The 21202-nt window shown below is 40.1% G+C and overlaps 1 protein-coding gene across 1 annotated transcript in view; it reads right to left on the bottom strand.

Moving 5' to 3' along the window:
- Window positions 1–20785, bottom strand: part of MRPS5 (mitochondrial ribosomal protein S5) — a gene marked incomplete at its 5' end in the record, with an annotated part of 70743 nt that extends 49958 nt beyond the window's left edge. The window contains 2 exons of the mRNA XM_080342099.1: window positions 9723–9860; window positions 20719–20785. Of these exons, the coding sequence (XP_080198225.1) occupies window positions 9723–9860; window positions 20719–20785 (205 nt within the window). The remainder of the gene's footprint in view (window positions 1–9722; window positions 9861–20718) is intronic.
- Window positions 20786–21202: the final 417 nt, after the last annotated feature.

Raw genomic sequence — 21202 nt, 5'->3', positions numbered from 1 at the left:
TAATCCCAACAGAGGAAAACAGCAAAAGTCACAGAGTAAGGAGATTGTTTTTACCAAAGGAGACCAGTCAATGCCAACAAATCCAGTAAGATGAAGTCAGACTGTCAAGTTTGGCCTCAAACACTGCACAAATTCTGACAAAATTAGAACCAAAGGAAAACGTCACATTTGCTACCAACGTGCAGTTCATCTAATCAGTCTATAATAATGTCATCATTGGAAAGCAGCTGAATTTAATGAAACACATAAGAAGCCTGCGGGCTACAGAGCTGTGAGTTCTTTATAAGATGGCAGTATCACACTGATTTTAAGACAAAATGACAAGAATGGACTATGGACACGACAGGCTGCAGTCAAGAAGACTACAATGGTGGGAACATTGCTTATGACAGACAATATAGCAACAAAGAAAATAAAAATCTGAGCACAGGAAAGGTCCATCTGACTTGACAGCAAAGCACCAAGATAATTGGAGAGCATATACATAGGCAGGAGAAAAGTCTTATAGAAGAAGAAATAAGCCCAAACAGAAATGAGGATCACTGTATTGCAAAAATAATCTGAAATGAAGACAGTACAGCAGGTATGTCTCTCACTGATTTGTGGCCTTTATTTTGCTTTTATAAAATGGAAGGCTGCATGCATTCCTCCAGAGCTAAAATAGACCCATTCATAAGTCACTCCACATTTCTAGTCAGTTCCTGAAAAACACACATCTACTAACTGAAAAAAATAGTGCAATATGAAAGAGTTTATTTTATGGCCCTGAAAAAGATCCACTGCTAAATTTGGCTGAAAGCATGCTTTATGCAAGCAATTGCTAACAACTGCCAATACTGAAGTTTCTATAACGACACCCTATTTTACTTAATCTACATAAAATATGTTTGTAATATTTTGATGAAAAGCATTTGGTGTTGTGTGTTTCTATACTAACCCTGAATTTCAGGAACCAGACAGCTCTATTCCTTACTTCAGAGGAAGATAATACTAAACCACACCTCAGTAACTCTCAAGTATTACAAAAAAGACTTGCTGAAAATAGTATCACAAAACAATATCCTAAACCCTGATAAATTGAGATTAAAAGCAGATTTATTTGCCTTCTGCAAGATGAGTTTCTAGCTTGCTTATAATATAAAGTACAAAGAAAGACAAGCAGCAGTAGATTGGAAAAATGAAGGGAGTAAAGGAAGAAAGGATCCAGTTTGTAAACCACATAAGTAGGCTCACTTTTTCCACGTACAAACAATTTTTTCTTTAATTTTTTTTTGACGACAAATAGTCTTGTGGCAGCATGGCAGCAGAGATCAAAAGATACTAATATTAATGACATAATAACCTATACTTCTGTTATTTTTCATAACAGATCACAACAACATTTTAGTATTCTTTCACCAATTTCGTCAAAACCAATTATCGAGGCTCCAAAGCCAAAGAAAACTATGGTCAGATGCTTCTTCCATTTGCAACACAGAAGACAGCAATGACTGAAATGCTGTTCAGAAGTCTTATCAAAACTCTTCAACTTCTGATAAAGCTACACACTCAGTAGCAGTCACCCTTCAGTAGAACTGACTGATGCATAAACCTGCTAGTTCTGGTGAAGCACACCATTAAATGAATCCTCAGTCACATGCCAGGGTGATGTATTACTGTAAAATTTGAAGTGTTGTACTTTGTTTAAGCTGCATGTTGCTGAAGATCTCAGAAAATTAATCACTCTAACACTGTCCTTATACATTATGTACATTTCTATTATGGGAAATAATAATAATTTAAAATTCAAAAATTTTTAGGAACCAGTGTCTAAATCACATCAATCTACAAAATGTCCCATGAGAAGCCTTGATGTATTAAGTTTGGTACTTTGGGTTCCATTTACAACTTCCATTTTAAACAATTTTTTTTCATAATTTCATGGCTACTACACAATCACCAGATGCCCAGAATCTACTACTGAGGAGCAAGACAAATATGCCAATTCAGGAAAAAAGTTACTTAGCTAAATTAGAGAACACAGACAAACACTTTGCACATTGAGTTTGTTTCCACAGTGGCCGTTAAATCTCTTTACGCTAAAAGCAATGCTTTTTCTGGCAGGTTGTGGGCAGCATTTCAACCGTGCAGATCTTGTAAAAAGTTTTGGAAAAGTAAGGATGGGATTCAGCAGAACTGCTACCTCAGACTTCCAAAAGGCAGACTTGATCTCTTTAGGAGGCTGGTTGGCGGAGTCCCTTGGGAGGCAGTCCTGAAGGGCAAAGGAATCCAGGAAGACTGGACTCTCTTTAAGAAGCAAATCTTAGAGGTGCAGGAGCAGGCTGTCCCTGTGTGCCAAAAGACAAACTGGCAGGGAAGGCGGCCAGCCTCACTGAATAGTGAGCTGCAGCTGGAACTTAGGAATAAAAGGAGAATTTATAACCTTTGGAAGAAGGGGCAGGCAACTCAGGAAGACTACAGAGAATCACAGAATGTTAGGGATTGGAAGGGACCTCAAAAGATCAGCTAGTCCAACCCCCCCGCCAGAGCAGGAACACCTAGATGAGGTTATACAGGAATGTGTCAAGGTGGGTTTTGAATGTCTCCAGAGGAGACTCCACAACCTCCCTGGGCAGCCTGTTCCAGGCTCTGTTACCCTCACTGTGAATAAGTTTCTTCTCATATTTAAGTGGAACCACCTGTGTTCCAGTTTATACTCATTGCCCCTTGCCTTATCATTGGTTGTCATCAAGTAGAGCCTGGCTCCATCCTCATGACACTCACCTGTTACATATTTACAACATCAATGAGGTCACCCCTCAGTCTCCTCCAAGCTAAAGAGACCCAGCTCCCTCAGCCTTTCCTCATAAGGGAGATGTTCCACTCCCTTCACCATCTTTGTTGCCTTGTGCTGGACTCTCCAGCAGTTACCTGTCCTTCTGGAACTGAGGGACCCAGAACTGGACACAATATTCTAGATGTGGTCTCACCAGGGCAGAGTAGAGGAGAAGGAGAACCTCTCTGAACCTACTAACCACCCCCCTTGTAATATACCCCAGGATGCCATTGGCCTTCCTGGTCACAAGGGCACAGTGCTGGCTCATGGTCATCCTGCTGTCCACCAGGAGCCCCAGGCCCCTTTCCCCTACACTGCTCTCTAACAGGTCATTCCCCAGCTTATACTGGAACCTGGGGTTGTTCCTGCCCAGATGCAAGACTCTACACTTGCCCTTGTTATATTTCATTAAATTTTTCCCCACCCAACTCTCCAGCCTGTCCAGGTCTCGCTGGATGATGGCACAGCCTTCTCTTGTGTCAGCCCCTCCTCCCAGCTTGGTGTCATCAGCAAACTTGCTGATAGTACACTCATCCTCATCCAAGTCATTGATGAATATATCGAATAATATAGGCCCCAGTACTGACCCTTGAGGCACCCCACTAGATACAGGCCTCCAACTAGACTCTGCCCCATCAGCCACAACTCTCTGGCTTCTTTCCTTCAGCCAGTTCACAGTCCACCTCACTACCTGGTTGTCCAGACCACACTTCGTCAGTTTAGCTGTGAGGATGCCGTGGGAGACTGTGCCAAATGCTTTAATGAAATCAAGATAGACCACATCCACTGCTTTGCCATCATCTATCCACCTGGTTATGTCCTCATAAAAGGCTACGAGGTTGTTTAAGCATGATTTCCCCTTGGTGAAGCCATGTTGACTGCCCCATGAAGTTATGCAGGGAAACTGCTCTTAAGTTACGCTAAAGCCTGGCTACTGCTATAAAAGTGAACAAAAAAAGTTTCTAAAAATACAACAGCAACAAAAGGAGGGCTAAGGAGAATCTCCATCTTTTAGTGGATGTGGGGGGAAACATATTACTAGAGGATGAGGGAAAGGCGGAGGTACTAAATGCCTTCTTTGCCTCAGTCTTTAATACTAAGACCAGTTGTGCTCTAGGTACCCAGCCCCCTGAGCTGGAACACAGGGACAGGTGGTGAAATGAAACCCCAATAATGGTGAATGACCTGCTACACCACTTGGACACCCACAAGTCTATGGGGCCAGACCCAAGGGTGCTGAGGGAGCTGGTGGTGGTGATCACCAAGTCACTTTCGATTACTTAACAGAAGCCCTGGCTAACTGTGGAGGTCCAAGTTGACTGGAAGTTGGCAAATGTGATGGTCATCTACAAGAAAGGCCGGAAGGAGGATCTGGAGAATTACAGGCCTATCATTCTAATCTTGGTGCTGGAGAAGATCATGGAGCAGATCATCCCAAGGGCCATCATGCAGCAAGTACAAGACAACCAACAGATTAGGCCCAGTCACCGTGGGTTTATGAAAGGCAGGTCCTGATTGATCAACCTGATCTTCTATGACAAGGCGATCCACCTAGTAGATGAGGGAAAGGATGTGGATGTTGTGTACTTAGACTTCAGTAAAGCCTTTGACAATGTACTCCAGGGCATTCTCCTGGAGAGGCTGGCAGCTCATGGCTTGGACAGCTGTACTCTTTGTTGGATAAAGAATTGGCTGGGTGGCTGGGCCCAAAGAGCTGTGGTGAATGGAGCCAAATCCAGTTGGTGAGCAGTCACGAGTGGTGTTCCCCCAGGGCTCAGTATTGGGGCCAGTTCTGTTTAATTTGAGTTTAATTTGAGTTTAATCAATGATCTTGATGAGGAGATTGCATGCACCCTTATTAAGTTTGCAGACAACACCAATTTGGGTGGGAGTGTTGATCTGCTGGAGGGTAGGAAGGCCATGCAGATGGATCTGGACTGGCTGGATCATTGGGCTGAGGCCAATTGTATGAGGTTTAACAAGGTCAAGTGCCGGGTCCTGCACTTGGGTCACAACAGCCCCAGGCAGCACTACGGGCTTGGAGAAGAGTGGCTGGAAAGCTGCCTGGCAGAAATGGATCTGGGGGTGTTGATTGACAGCGGCTGAACATGAGCCAGCAGTGTGGCCAGGTGGCCAAAAAGGCCAACAGCATGCTGGCTTGTATCAGGAATAGTGTGGTCAGCAGGACTGGAGAAGTGATTGTGCCACTGTACTTGGCGCTAGTGAGGCCACACCTCAAATACCATGTTTAGTTTTGGGCCCTTCATTGCAAGAAAACACTGATGGGCTGGAGTGGGTTCAGAAGAGGGCAATGAAGCTGGTGAGGGGTCTGGAGCACAAGTCTGATGAGGATCAGCTGAGGGAACTGCGGCTGTTTAGCCTGGAGAAAAGGAGGCTGAGAGGAGACCTTACTGCTGTCTACAAGTACCTGAAAAGAGGTTGTAGCATGGGGGGTGTTGGTCTTTTTTCCCAAGTGGCAATTGATAGTACAAGAGGAAAGAGCCTCAAGTTGTGTCAGTGGAGGTTTAAACTGGCTATTAGGAAACATTTCTTCCAGAAAGGGTTGTTGGGCATTGCAACAGGGTGCCAAGGGAAGTGCTTGAGTCACCATCCCTGAAGGTGTTTAAAAGATATGTAGATGGGACATGGTTTAGAGGTGGACTTGGCTGTGTCAGGTTAGTGGTTAGACTTGATCTTGAAGGTCTTTTCAAACCAAAATGCTTCTATGATTCTATGATTTGCAGCCTTAAGCATGTATGCGGTTTAACTTCCATTAGCTTTCTTCACTGTTTGTATAACTATGGCTTCCTGAAGCTTCAATTTTTACTATACAATTAGCCAAAAAACTCAGACTATTTCTCATTATATACGGTTTTACTAGGAAACAAAACAGCATATGGACAGCATAAAATATAAAGAACAAGCTAAGACAAAAACATGGATATAATGCTTAAAATTATTCAAGGAGTTACTTGAGAACAACAAAAAAGTTAAACATGACTTCTAAAGCACACAATCCGCCTTTCCCACTCGAGCTACATTATTAAGTCACTAAATTTGAAGTTATGAAAATATATTGTTGCTTCTACTCCAGTGTCACCTTGTACATTTTAGTGAAACTCAACTCCACATCTTCAATACTGTACAAGGAGTGAAATACATTAGAACCACACATTCGCAGAAAATTTTACATTATAAGGGACTTCAGGGGGTCCTTGATCTAATCCCATGCTCAAAGCAGAGCCAACCTCAAAGATAAATTCAACTTCAAGATTATGTGAGGATGGCCAAAGACTTGATCAGTCATATTTTGAGTATCTCTAGTAATAGAAATTCTACAACCTCTCTGCACCCCCACTCTGGTCCAGTGTCTGAGTATCCTCACAACGAAAAACTTTTTTCCTACTGTGTAACTTAGCTAACAGATGCTGTTGTAAATGCTTTTGAAGGTTGCTTTGATTATTAAAGTTTTCATTTGCAGCTTAAAAAAAAAATAAGTATTACAAAGCTGGTCTCAGTTTCATCAGATGGATACGGAAAACAGACATTTCAGTGAGGTTTGCAAACTAAACACCATTGGCCTGGTTTGTTTCCTCAAAACAAAATAAAAAAGAGAGGCCAAAGGCCTTCAAAAAAGTTATACTGCACAGTAACAAATTAAAACCAAATAAAATAGTGCTCCCTATTAAGTAAAATTAATTGTAAATCATTTAATATTTGCTCCCCTTTTTCTGCCTAAAAAAAATAAAAAAGTGTTCTTCCAACACATATGCACACATAGGTATCCCTCTTGCAAAACGGGAGCTAAAAAAAAAATCTGGAGCTCTTTACATCCTTAATCCTGAAATATCAAAACTCTTCATGTTAGTATTGACAATGACAAGTGGTAAGTCAATAATTGCTTATCTGGAGTGTTCATACTTTAAGAAAAATTATTTAAAAATTGAAAAAAAACCCACTCTGATCCTCAAATTAGGCATGGCAGAACAAAGGAACAATTTGATCCAAAGAAAACTCACACAGGATTACAAAAATGTAACCTAAAAATGTAATTAAAGAGCAGGCTTTCAGGAACTGATGTTTCCAATAAAGAACACAAACACATAGACTTATATTGAGTACAACTGCTTCCAGTAAGCAAAGCCTCTAGGGAGAAAATGTGTTACTTGGAGTATGATTTTATATTGTTGGTCTAAAGTATTCTCCCTTGATTGTTACTATCTAGTTCTAGATCCACTTCTAGAAATGAAGTCCTTGTTTTCATTTGTTCCCAAGGGTAGCTAACCAAATTAATAATGTGAATAGGAAAGTGTAATTTTTATATAGTCCCAGTTTCAAAAGTTCTTTATTCTCACATACACTCGTATACACAGTGGATGTCGAGAAAATTACGCTTGCTGGTTTGAATGACTGGGTCAAAATATAACTCCTATGGCTGGGAGACAGCCAAATTGTTTCAGTATTGGTGACAGATCTGAGTGCCTTTGCTGCCTTCAGGAACAACAGCCCTTATATATCAACCCAGTCCTGTGACTGTCAAGTTGAAATCGCATATTTTCCTCATCTACAGGTCAGACAGATACATACTTATTCCATTAAACATACAGCACTTTCTATCAATGTTTCTCAACAACTGAAGCTTAAGCATCTGTTCAGAAAGTCTGAACTGGTGGAATTTCTCAGTCTGTGTGCCTGCACGTAAGAGCATGTAAACGTGTGACAAGGCAGGGAAAACAGATCTGCCCTACCTATCCTCTCAGACAAAAGTTGGACTGAAACAGGCACAAGCAGACATTATCTGCAAATACCAGGTCTATTGAGGCACACTGAAAAAGAAGGCAAGACTTTTCAGAAGTTACTTTTTTTAACATGATCTGAAAAACCTCAGGCTTGAAGATGGAAGACATCTCTAAATAAGCATGTGAAATTGTTAAGTAAATGGAAACTGAACTGCTTCCTTCCCATAGCAGAGAGGATGGAAAGGGCAAAGGAGGGAGGAACAGAAGCTAAGCTTGGAGTAACAAGATCATTTTGAATTACTTCACTGAAATATGTCAAGAATAAACCTGTGTATGTTTCTGTCAGAGTTACAGGAGACAGCTGTCTGGGTAAGGACCACAGACTGCCTAAGAAAATCGCAGTTCCTCCTGTTTAAATTAATTCCTTCTATTTACATGAGTTAAACAGTTTTGCTTAGTTAAGTTGAAGGTACAAATGACTCAACTAACAAGAGCATGTTAGTATCTTTAAAAGTATGATGGAAGTAAACTTTCATTAATGAAACAGAGAAGTAGAGTCACCTTTCTCAGTCACAAAGGACTGTCATTTGGTTGACATTTCACTTGAAAATTGTTTCACATAAAATTGTCATATTTGCACTTTTAACGTTATCACTTCTGCTACAGGATATGAGTGATTTATACTGTTAATATTGACTTCATTTGAATTTTGAAGCTTTCATATTTTACTTCTGAGAGAGAAACTGGTCTTAGAATAACTGTACTTAGAAATATAAACCCTCCAGTTTTCTGAATCTGATGGCTACTGTTTCTCCTGTATACATAAGAAAGTACACTTAAGTTCTTACAAATAGTTACATCGTATTAATTAAACCAATAATTTTAGGTAGTTTGCCTAAATGTAATTTGTTAAAATTTTTTAAGCCAAACAATGGTGATGTCATCATAACAAACATTTTTAATTAAGTCATCTAACAAGACAGCTGGCAAAATTCGTGGTAAAACAGACCACATCTAGACTTTGTGAATATGAACATGAGCATAATTAAAGAAAATCCAACCTACAAATGGTAATCATATTGCAATCACTTGGAGCGCTATGTTTTAAATTTCAGATAAACAAAACAAAAACAGTGCTTAGCTTCTTACATATTCTTATCTTATGACTGCTTTGGTGCCTAAGAAAAAGTTCTAAATGAATTTTGCCTGCAGTTGCAATCCTTAGAAAACCTTTACCATTCAGAGCTTCTGGTTCACACTCCAGCCTTTTGCAGATCTTTTGAGACCTCTTGACCCTCAGTTGTTTGAAATCAGTCAATGGTCAAAATTTACTGGGTAAGAGAAACAGCATGACTGCTTAAAACCTGTTTCTTTAGCAAATGTAAAGAAAGTTAATACAGTATTCTGTCACTCCAATTTTAAGATGAATAGGAAGAGACCACCAGTTCTGAAAGCCTAATTTTGCAGAGCACTTACATTCTATGGGTTACAAACAGTGAAAGACCTTTGACTCTCAAACTGCTGCAGTTATCTACTCCAGAGATTACATTCTTACTATTCCTTCTCTTCCCCTATAGGACAGGATAAGGAACCACAAAGCAGGTGTAACTGCCCCTCAGCTATCTCAGTATCTCTCAGTCCCAAATATGAATTTAAAGAGCCATCACTTCTCAATTATGTTAAGCATGTGTGTAATTCTTTTCAGGAAAATACTGCAGCTGGCCAGATGACTCCCAGGACATTATCAACATTTTTTGTTTAACACACTATTGCATTTTAGTTATTGCATTTTTGAGACAGCACAGCTTGAGCAGTACGTCTTGCCTGTGGCTCAAAAATAATTTGGAAAATAAACGCAAAATTTAATATGCTCAATAAAGGACTAAGAAACAGAGGGGAAGGTGTTTCCTCCTTCCATCCAATCACATGTATTAGATTCACTGTGACATAAATGAAACCCATGCTTGCTATTAAAAGATAAACTGACTGTGTGCATGCACTTCTGTCAAGAGTTGTAGCTGCAACTATACTCTTAGAAGATTTGTAACTAGAGTAGATACAAAAAGTTACTATACATAGATTTTCATGACTGTATCACTCCAAAGCAAAATTTTCTTTCCTTCTTCTGTTTACTATAGTTAATAATTTCAGTCCAGCTTGAGACTTACACGTATTGAAGAAACTGCTTTGTCTGCGTTGCTCAACTGTCACATTCCAGGATGCGGAGATGAAACACCGTGCCTGCAAAGCCCATGCCAGGCTAGAATATGAACAGCAACTCCCATTCACAGGCACAGAAGCAAACCCTGAGAATGAAGACAGAAATGTGTTTATATACAGGACATTTTATTCTTTAAAACAGCATTTTCTGCACCAGAAGAAAAACCAATAATATTTACTCATACAGCTTAGCTTCCAAAAGGCATCAGACTTGAAGCTTTTGTCTTTAAGTGTAAAGCAAGTTGCAGAAGTGGGACGAAATATTACAGTAGAAAATATCACAAAGAAAAGAAGATTAGGAGGCTTCTAACATATTGCTGACAGATTGAGAATGTACCCTCAAAGAGCAGAAATACTGTTCTCGCAGCAAAATTTGCAGTAATGTTCCTGGACACAATCAAAAGTGATAAATAAATACAACATTAAATACTATATGTACTATGAAAACCAAATCTGAAATCTTCCCAATAATCCTGTTCAAAATCTTCATTATTGATCTGGGTGGTGGGGCAGAGTGTACCCTCAGCAAGTTTGCTGATGATACATAACTGGGAGGAGTGGTTGATACACCAGAGCATTGTGCTGCCATCCAGAGGGACCTTGACAGGCTGGAGAAATGGGCTGACAGGAACCTTAAGAAGTTCAACAAGGTGAAATGCAAAGTCCTGCACCTTGGGAGGAACTGCATGCACCAATACATCCTGGGGCTGAATGGCTGGAAAGCAGCTTGGCAGAAAAGGGCCTGCAGAATCCTGGTGGCCACCAAGCTGACCATGAGCTGGCAACATGCCCTTGCAGCAAAAAAGGTCAACACCATCCTGGGCTGAGCTAGGAGGACCATTTCCAGTGGGCTGAGGGAGGTGATCCTTCCCCTCAGCACAACTAACACACACCTGGAGCACTGTGTCCACTTGTGGGATCCCCAGTGCAAGAGAGATGCAGACATAATGGAGAACTGGACATCAGGAAAACGTTCCTCACTGAGAGGGTGACTGGTCACTGGAATAGGCTCCCCAGCAGGGGCCATGGCACCAAGCCTGTGAGAGTTCAGGAAGCATCCAGACGACCTCTCTCAGTTGTATGATTTAGGTTTAAGTAGTCCTGTGAGGAGCAGGGGTCCTTATGGGTCACTTTCAACTTCAGATATTCTATGATTCTATGAGAAAGTCCAGCGAAGGGTCATGATGATTATTAAGGGATTGGAGCATTTCTCATAAGAGAAGAATCTGAGAGACCTGGGACTGCTTAACCTGGAGAAAAGCAGGCTCTGGAGGGATCTTACCTATGTGTATAAATATCTGAAGGGAGAGTTTAAAGACTGTGCCAGGTTCTTCTCATTGGTGACCAGTGACAAGACAAGAGGCAATGGATGTAAATTTAGAAACACAAAATTCCATCTGAACATAAGAAAACATTTTTTTTTACTCTCAGCTGAACATGGTTGAGGGTAAGCTACTCTGTTTGACCCTGGTCTGAGCAGGGAAGGTGAAGTAGATGATCTCCAGAGGCTTCCAACTTCAACTATTTTGTCATTCTGTGAATTTGTGAACCTGATTTACTCTGGCATCCTGAAAGGAGAGTGTATCTGCAGAAGTACCTTCTCCATGGCCCTCTGGATTTGATAATGACAAAGCTAGAACAGATTATTTAAATACAGGATACACAGTGATGCATTTTCTGCCAGGTGGCTCAGCTAATGCTGAAATGTTGCTATTCTATTAGCCAAAGAGTGTGTGTTATAACTGGTAAGGCTCAGGTGCTTACCTACAACAATGAAAGCAAGATATACTTCCATTTATTGACCAGCACAGTGGTGGTTCTTCAAAACTAAGGAATCCATATTTTTCCTGTTTGTATAATCAATCCAAACAGTTTGCATATTCGAACTAAAAAGGGCTATACTGTCTTGAAATCAATTATTCAACATGTCAATCAGAAAATTATAATAAAATTAAAATAAATTTTAAAAGCTACTTCTCTCTGAATTACATTTAAACTCAATCTTTTCAGCTAGAATTTAAAAGCAGAAAATAAGCATGACTTTTGTCATATTCTGTTACCATCCAGTATCAATAAACAATCCATTTTTTGAAGTCAGTACACTAGCTCCCTCTAGGAAAATAACAATCTGCTCAGTAAATTAAGGTAATGTATCCAGAAATTCTAAAAAACTTCCTCTCAAAGTAGTCCTAAAATGTAAATTTAACATAATTTATTCCTATGAAAAGTTAAAGTTGACAATAAAACTCCACTATTAACATTTTGTGAAAAACTAATAATTTTAACGAAATAAAAAGCAGTCTAGAAACAAAAGAGCAAGAGGTAGAAGAGTCTTAAATATCTGCTTAAATTCTCAGAGAATGCAGAACATATCACTGAGCCATAGTACGAGACACACAAACAATATGCTACTCACTACTCAAACACTTACTTCCTTTCACTTCAAACTGCTACTGAAGCAGCACTCACTCCTAATAAGCACTCCATAGACAATGCTAATGATAAACCTATAAACACAAACAATTTTTGAGCTGTTCTGTTAATTTTCAGTATTCTGTTCATTTTCAATAGTCATTTAATGACAAACTGTTAATCTACAAGATTAAATTAACAGTTCATCTGAGAATAATTTTCACCAAAATGTGAGTCATTCATCCATTTTATTGAATGGCATCAGAGTAAAGAAGTTACTTTTTAAAAATAATGTAATGTATTTACAACTAATTTAAAATTGCACTGTGTGGCAGTATTTATATTTTTTTTTTGTTGTACCTTTTAATTGCCTACAGCTGGAAATTGCTTCAAAATAACTTGCAAAATCTAATGCTCTTTTGTTCACGCACTTACAAATTTTGTCATGCCTCCAACATAACTTGAAGTGGCACACTTTTCCCCACTTCACATACTTCTGTTGGCCTATAAATAATATGTTCACATACATGAGTACATGTACTGATAATTTCCTTGAACAAGCTTCTTTTAATACAAAGACTTAATAACTCCTAGTTCTTAACACCTTTTCGAGAAAAATCAGAAAAAGAAAAATCTGGACACTTATGAACAAATGCATTGGTTCAGACTAGTGGCCTAAGTAGCTCATTGTCTCTGGTAAGGACTAAATACAACTGCATGGGGAAAAAGTGAGCAAATACATACAATACTGTCCTTCTTTGTATTTTCTCAGTCTCTCGCTACTTTCAGTACAGGTGATTTCCTCAGAATCATGTAGGCATCTTGCATCCACAACACTCCTTGGTAAAGAGGTCCACATATCTACTACTCATCACATAACAACCTAGACGCTTTTTATTCTATTATTTTCATCCTGTCTTTTATTAGCTCCATGGCCTAGTTGTCAGATTGGAAGAGAAAGTCAATTCCTATCCACTTCACATGTGACCTAATAGACTTCTCTCATACTGCCTCAGGAAGCATTTTCCAAGCTAAGAAGTCCCATCTTACTCAGCTGTTGCTATAGTATTTCTGGTGAACCTTTTGTCCGTTGTATTAGTCTTCTCCAGCTGTGATTTTGCCTTTTGATATGAAGAGATTCAGAACTTCATCACTTTATCTACACTGTAATTTATTCACCATTTTATTGCCCATGCACTCTATCTTCAGGAACTTCCATGTCAGTCTTTCTTTTCTAAATAACTTAGTATCTTCACCAAAATTAACTAACTTGCTGCTCAACCTCTTTTCTAGTGAAATTATGAATATGCTACAGATGTTTGTGGAACTTCACTGGTGATCTCCCTCTGATGAAAGAGCTCCAACACTCTTCCTTACCTTTCAGGAGATTATTTTAACACACCAGGACCTCATCTCATATTCCACAACTGCTGAACTTCTTGTAAGTCCGTGGTGATGGACTTTGCTAAAAGCTATTTGGAAATCACACACACAGTGCATTAACTGGATCATCGTTATCCTACCGAGTTTCTCAGAAAAAACAACAAGCACACCCAAGCTCTAAGAGATTTGTAAGGTTGCATTATCTATTACTAAAGGCATGCATAATCTTTTTACAGACATTTATTCTGTGAGCTGTTTTTAAAAGATTGGTGCCACATTTACCACCTTCCACCCTACAGGTACCAAAGCAATTTCAAAGGGGAGGTCACACACTCTTTGCTCTTTTTCAGCCTGGAATTCTCTTAGAATTCTTTTGTGAATAGTTTCTGATCCCGCTAATGATGATGCTGTAGATTTGTCCCATAACCTCTTTCACACTTATTTTAATTTCAGGACTACCCGCTAACTCTCAGCAGCATCACCACCAAGGGGTACCATATGGAAATCTCTTGTTTCTTTTGCCTGTAAATAATGATGCAAATTAATTTAGCTTGCCTGTCTTGCCATCTCTGAGTGCTCCTCTTATATCCTGTTTGCTAAACTGGCTCTACAAATGTTCACTTTCTCTATTGGAGCAACACTTTATTAGCTAAAAGAAGATAACAAACCAGTCAACATTTAGAACATCAGGAACAACACTAATTGTCTGGGCCAGGCTCAAACACACATTCAAACATTAGAGTGAGAAAGTCATTGCTTTGTTTGAATTGGTCATCTCCACTTCTAGGAGTGGAGGTGTTGGTTTCTTTCACAGTTCTGTAATACAAAAGCATATTCTAAATTCTCTGCCTAAGTAACAATACATTAATTTGGAAAACAAAACATAACAGTATTAAGACAATTTACTTCATTATCAAAAATATGTGCAATGGAATGTGCTTTTGGTTGTTGTCCTGGTTTTGTTAAAAACAAGTTTCTCTTTTAGTGAATTTGCCTGTCAGCTAAAGCCTTCATATTAACTGCATTTTCCTGGAGAACCAGACACATGTTTTGGTAAACATAGCAATGGAATGCAAACTTATTGATAAGCATGGATGGACATCTCGGGAGAGGGGCGACGAGAAACAAGTGACCAAGAAACTGAACAATTGTGTATAACATTCCATTCACGTGAATACTTCATATAAAAGTGGGAGATCATGAGGATCTCGTCCCTTTTGCCTTTGCTTTTTCCCTTCTGCTTATGGCCGACATTAGGAGAGGACCTTGCTAGTCGTCCCTGCGAACTGAGGCCTAATGACAGACTGAATCCAGCTCCGGTTGGCTGCAGAGTCTAATCCAGGACTTTGGGTGCCGGCTCTGCAGTTGCTGAGACTTTCAAGATTGGTTTTGTATATTTTGTATTATTTTCTCTATTCTTATTAGTAGCATTAGTAAAACACTGTTAATTTTTCCAACTCTCTTCTCTCTGTCCTTCTTTCCCTCCCAATCGCCTGTCCTCAGTGGGAAGGGAGGAGAAGGAGGGGCAAAAAGGGGGAAGTGTGGGGGAAAGGGGGTTAACAATACATCTGCCAGGGTTTTATTGTCACCCTGCAATCTAAACCCTCGACAGTTGTTTTACTCCTACTTTGATTAACAAAGAAAAAGTTTCACATTCTAAATATTGTCTCCTGAAATTATAACGGAGATCTGAAAAAAATCTACACAGAGGCAATAAACTCAAGACAAAATGACAACAGTAAGAAGAATCAAGAGACAGTGGGATCAGATGAATAACTGCTGCAGAAATAAAATCCTGACAGAACAGCTGGAGCACAGAAGAGAGGAAAAAGTCAAATGCCAAAAAAAGGGGAAGCCAAACAAACACTGGTATCATAGAAAAAAGAAGACCAACGACTGACCTCTAAAAGTCTGGTGATCCAAAGTTATTTTTAAAAAGTTCTGTAACATCCAACTAGTACAATTCATAGCATGACTTGTTAAAGCCCAGTGAGATCATGGCTTCAATAAAAACAGCGACAAATCTATTTTCATCAAGAATTCAATCTTTTTAAAAGTGAGAGCAATTTATACTTTTAAGACTGGCAGAGAGAGAATACCAGTTCTGAGCTGGCAATCAGAATTATTTGTCTAGGAAAGTCCAGGGGCTGTGTTAACCATATTCTGGACACTGGGAGATGAGACTGTTTTGGTCTCTGAATTGCTGCAGGACAAGAGATAGAGGAAGACATGGCAAAAACACCAAACAAAAAACCAAACCCACATGATTCCCAAAGTCTGAAACACTGAGTGCTGGTATTTAGTAAAGTGCACACACACACCTTGTACACATACTGCTACCAAGGGAATAGAAAAGGAGAGTGAAGAATAAAAGCATGTATGGAATGTAAACAGTTTGAAATGTCACATCTCAATAAACCAGTATTTTGACACGTAAGTATATACAGTTAATGCATCATATCCTCTATTCCTTATATATCCTCCATTTTTATTTAAAATCTAAGACGTTTCTGGCAATAATCTCTTCAAAACTGAATCATTTGTAAAAGCATGACAGGTCATGAATGCTGGACTGATGTCTTGCACTAGCAAAAGACACATCATCAAAGCACAAAGATGCACAAAAGCACAAAGACAAAGCACAAAACACATGCTTAATATATTTAAGTTGTGCTCTGCACTAACAGAAAATTAACCCTTCAGTGATACTTCCCTGCTATAAAGCCTACAATTAAAACCCTGTACTAATTTTTAAGTGTTGTATTTCACTGGCTGAATACAAAACTTTATACAAGTAAAAATACCCATATATACAGCACTAAAAAATCACTTAAAAAAACATTATAAAACCATTTCATTCTTCTCACAAGATGCAACAGAACAATGCATCTCAGCATAGGTGGAAAAGTAAACCTAATGGGTTAATGGTCTCAATTTTGCAAACTTTAAATTCCTAACAGTTTTGCTTCTACACTCACCCTAGTTCATATACAAGCCTACTACTTTACTGTACACATTTCCTTATAACTTTCCTAACTTTTATTTCAGTTACATACTGGTTTAACATGATACCTGTAGGAGATTTATGCACAGGGTGCAGCACCTGGCACCACACACAATGTCCAAAATTGGCAGGCATTGCCATTTACTTTCTGTATCACCTAACTAACATCCTGAAAAACAAGCATGCCAAACATGCACATTTACCTTCCTAATGAACACAGTGTTCAGCAAGCCTATTTTTTTTCTTAAAAAACTCTACTCCTGTGCTTATTTTTCACAGGAATTAAATACAGAATACTGTTCTTACTCAGTTCTGTTCCTGAGAGGAAGAAACACTGCATGAAGTTGGTTTCAGTAGTGAGAACTGCATTGTAAAAAAAACACTTTTTAAAAGAGCCATCAAGTTGCTTATTTTGTGGTTATAATTAGGACTTTGGAAGAATTGCCCAGAATTGTTCCAGACATACACATGGGAGGCTCTAGGCTGAAATAACCACAACATTGTCAAAAGGTTTTTGTACAAGAAAACAGATGTTCTGATTAAATTCCAAATCGCAGTTCCAAAGATATCAAGCTGTATTAACTTAGCCTCTGATGGGCAATTAAATTTTGAGGTTTTTTTGGTCTGTCTTTTCTGTTGAACATGATGCTTTCTGCTTTTTATTCAAATGAAACTGCTAGACACAGAAATAACACGTTCAAACAAACAATCACAACAGGGAAGACACTTAAGAAACGTTACTATTTTTTTTTTTTCATATCATCTCATAAGTGCTCAAGAAAAGCCCACATAGTAATGAAATCTTTGCACTGATACATACTGCTTTTTAGAAAACCCTCCAGCTACCTTAGAAAGATTTGGATGTGAAGAATTTAATTTCTCAAGCTAAAAACTATGTATTTAAAACTACAGCACATGGAAATGGTGAATATCTACCTGGGCTAAGTGTGGAACACAAAGGTAATCAAATCAGAGAGAGCCACACCTGAAAAGACACATATTATTTCAATAAATTATTTAGGAGCAATTGCAGCCTTTTACTTTTCCTGGTCTACTGGTAAGAAAGATATATATATAGATATATAGATATCAATATACTCTGTGACTAGACAGTGAAAATGTTTCCCTTCACCAAGGAAACACCACTGGACTACTTTCAAATCTTCCTGAATGCTCAGACTTTAATTGCAGTTTGGTTATAGAATAGGTATCACTTCATTATAGACTGTCCTGAGGAAGAGAAGGGGCATGAAATTCATTAACTGCTTAGATTTTGTTTTTGTCAGAGAGAGGCAAGGAAATTTGTAGAATACTGCAGAAGCTAAAAGAAGCTAGAGAAATGTATTTTGCCTTTGAAGGTGGGTTAGAAAGAAGGGACATCCTCAGCTGAAAGAAAAAGCATGCCCAGCTTCCAGGTGTTCTACTACCAAGCTTGAACATATTATACTTCTACCACTGTAATCTGGCCTTTCTTCCCATCTCAGCCATCAGCTTTCCCTGGAGAACATAGAGACATTAATGTAGTTCATTATGACTTCTGCCTAAAACTTAAGTGTATAGAAGCTACCTAGGCTGCATGAAGGATTCAAAGAGAGGTTCACAAGGATTTATCAGCTGATGGCATACAATGAACCCTAAGGATGGAAGTCTCTTCGGAGGAAAAGGGAAGGCAAAAGGAGACAGTAAGATGTGTCCCAAGGCAGTCTCCAGTGCCGCAGATGATTTACCCCCATAAGAATTTCCCATAGTATGTATATATTTTTCATCAGGACTCTTTTAGACTCCTCACTGGATACATGCAGGCTGGTTGGCTGTTAAGCACCATGAAGGTATTTCATAGCATCCCCTAATAAATACAACACCTACAACCCAGTGGAAAGCAAAGGGAAGAAGAGAAGTTTTTCTTGCTCCTGCCAGTTGCTACCCAGGAGAACCCACCAAACACTATTGGGATTTGGAGCTTCAAGACCATACAGACCACAGCATTTTAGAACAAGGGGAAAATACCACCCCAAAGGCTCTGCAAGAGTGCCAGGACAGCTTGGGTGAAAGGGGACATTGCCGATGAAAGGTAGACACCAAAGCTGGACAGGGAGGGCACTTAGCAAAACAAAAGGCTAAAGTACCCATGGCACTGCAATAACTACACCTATATCACCTTAAGTTTGTGTCAAAACCTCAGTAGTATTCACTGCTTAAAAACACTGTATAATGAAAAGTCTTATATTTTCTCTTATGAGAAGCATGCAGGTAAAAAAATATATATATATATAAATAAAAATTATCTATGTATTTAGAAAATACCACCCAGCAGAAGTTTTCAGTTATACTGTATTATTTCTCATATATAAAAAGACAACTTTCCCAGTTTTCTAACCACATGTTTTGAAGGACAGATCTGAAGTCAACTCTGATACTTAGTGGAAAAATATAAATGTTCTCCTTTCCTCTTTAGTATATTTTAACCTTTACTGGGAAAAAGAATATGTTTGAATTTTGAAAAATTACCACAGAGGATTAAAATCCATGAATAAATGGCTACTGAAGAATTAAAGAATTCTAGAAAACAAATCTAGATTCCTATCAATTAAAAATGTCCAGGAAGGCAAAAGAGAAGAAGGGTAGAAAGAATGGGAAAAAACCCAATATTTGAATTAAAAAGCAAACCACTTCACTATCTCAAGGCATATATTACTGCCCAGGTTACTCTGATGGGATAATAATGACTGACACAAGATGACTAATGAAGAGAACTGCATACCTAAAGCCCATTTATTATATGAAGTACATGTTTACTGCATGTGAAGAAAGAAATATGGAAACTTCTAAGTACAAACAACAGCAACCTTACCTACTGATGACAATGTGTGAAGCTAGTTATTTGATAAGGTATTTATCACACTTCCTGTCCTGGAGAAAAACAACACGTGCAAAGGCAACTAGGTTCACAATACCTAGCAACATACAGGCTTTAAAATAAACATTTGCTTAGAAAATCCCATTAGCATTGTTTAGATGTAAACCAGAATTCATATCTAGCTCATGTAGGACCCAGAGTGATTGAAGAGATAAGAGAATGTGCGCAACTGTGGTGTGTTCTGACGGGTGCACATACAGAACAGCTCCTGCTCATCTATGTGTTGTTTTTGAGTTATTCACTAGCTATTTTTGAGAGTGACAGAGCACTGGAACAGGATGCCCAGGGAGGTTGTGGAGTTTCCTCTGGAGACATTCAAAATCCATCTGGACACGTTCCTGTGTAACCTGATCTAGGTTTTCCTGCTCCAGCAGGGAGATTGGACTATATGATCTTTAGAGGTCCCTTCCAATCCCTAACATTCTGTGATTCTGTGATTTAATACTGTGCCACAGTAACTATCATTAAGTCTCACAGATTGTGCTGAGTCCAACAAACAGCAAAACTCTTTTCTCACACTGTAATTAATACAATGGAGGGTAAAATAAGTGCAAGAGCTTATAAAATACAAATACGCATACGTATAGACGCCCACATATGACAAGGACCAGCTGCCTCTGAAGCACAGACATGCTGTGCTGTAACCCCTGAGTGGGCAGAATCATAGAATGTTAGGGATTGGAAGGGACCTCAAAAGATCATCTAGTCCAATCCCCCTGCCGGAGCAGGAACACCCAGATAAAGCTACACAAGAACGTGTCCATACAGGTTTTAAATGTTTCCAGAGAAGGAGACCCCACAACTCCCCTGGGCAGCCTGTTCCAGACTCTGTCACCCTCACCGTGAAGGAGTTTCTTCTCATATTTAAGTGGAACCTCCTGTGTTCCAGTTTGTACCCGTTGCCCCTTGTCTTACCATTGGTTGTCATTGAGAAAACCCAGGCTTCATGCTCCTTGCACCTGACACTCACCCTTTACATATTTATAAATGTTAATGAGGTCGGCCCTCAGTCTCCTCAGGTCATGCGCCAGATCTATACCAACAGAGCAAACCCACCTTCCTCGTCCGCACACACCCACATCCCCAGCCACCCCCGGCTGCGGGGAACCGCTCGGGCCCTGCCTCAGGTGGCGACTGCCTGGGCCGGGCCATTGCCACGGGAGACGGGCCCGCGAGCGGTTACCGCCCCCCGAGGCTGCGCCACAGGTACCACGCGCTCCCCCATCACCTCGCCATGCCACTCGGAAGGCACCGTAGGTGCACGCGCGGCCGATCGCCACCACCGCTGCCGCCATTCTGGCCCCTTCCCCCGCTCCCGGCCACCGTGCTTAGCTGCCGTGCACACTGCCTGATGAGAAAGCGGAGGCAGCGAGAGACTGGCTGGGGTGGAAATTAGGTCAGAACGGTGAAAAACAACGTGTGACACTCAGCTGAAGACGTACGGGAACGTTTCCACAGCTTCGACCCCTTCCCGACAACAGCTACACTGTTAACGGTCCAACAGGCAAGCCGCTGAACAGCCCCGCATCAGAGGCCCGCGGCAGGACCCCAGCGGTAGTTGAGGCGCTGCCCGCCGTTGGCGTGGGACGGCTCCTCCTCCAGGGGTGGGGTAGGGACAGGCGGCGGCGCGCAGCTCTGGGGTGGCAGGGGGCGGGCGTTGGGCGCCACCATCCCTCAGTTGTCGTCCTTCTGCCGTTCGGCGCGACCCAGGC

The sequence above is a fragment of the Nesoenas mayeri genome (assembly GCF_963082525.1).
Source record: "Nesoenas mayeri genome assembly, chromosome: 3".
NCBI lineage: Eukaryota > Metazoa > Chordata > Aves > Columbiformes > Columbidae > Nesoenas > Nesoenas mayeri.
The sequence above is the reverse complement of the archived record's forward strand: the minus strand, read 5'-3'. Positions and strand labels throughout refer to the sequence as shown.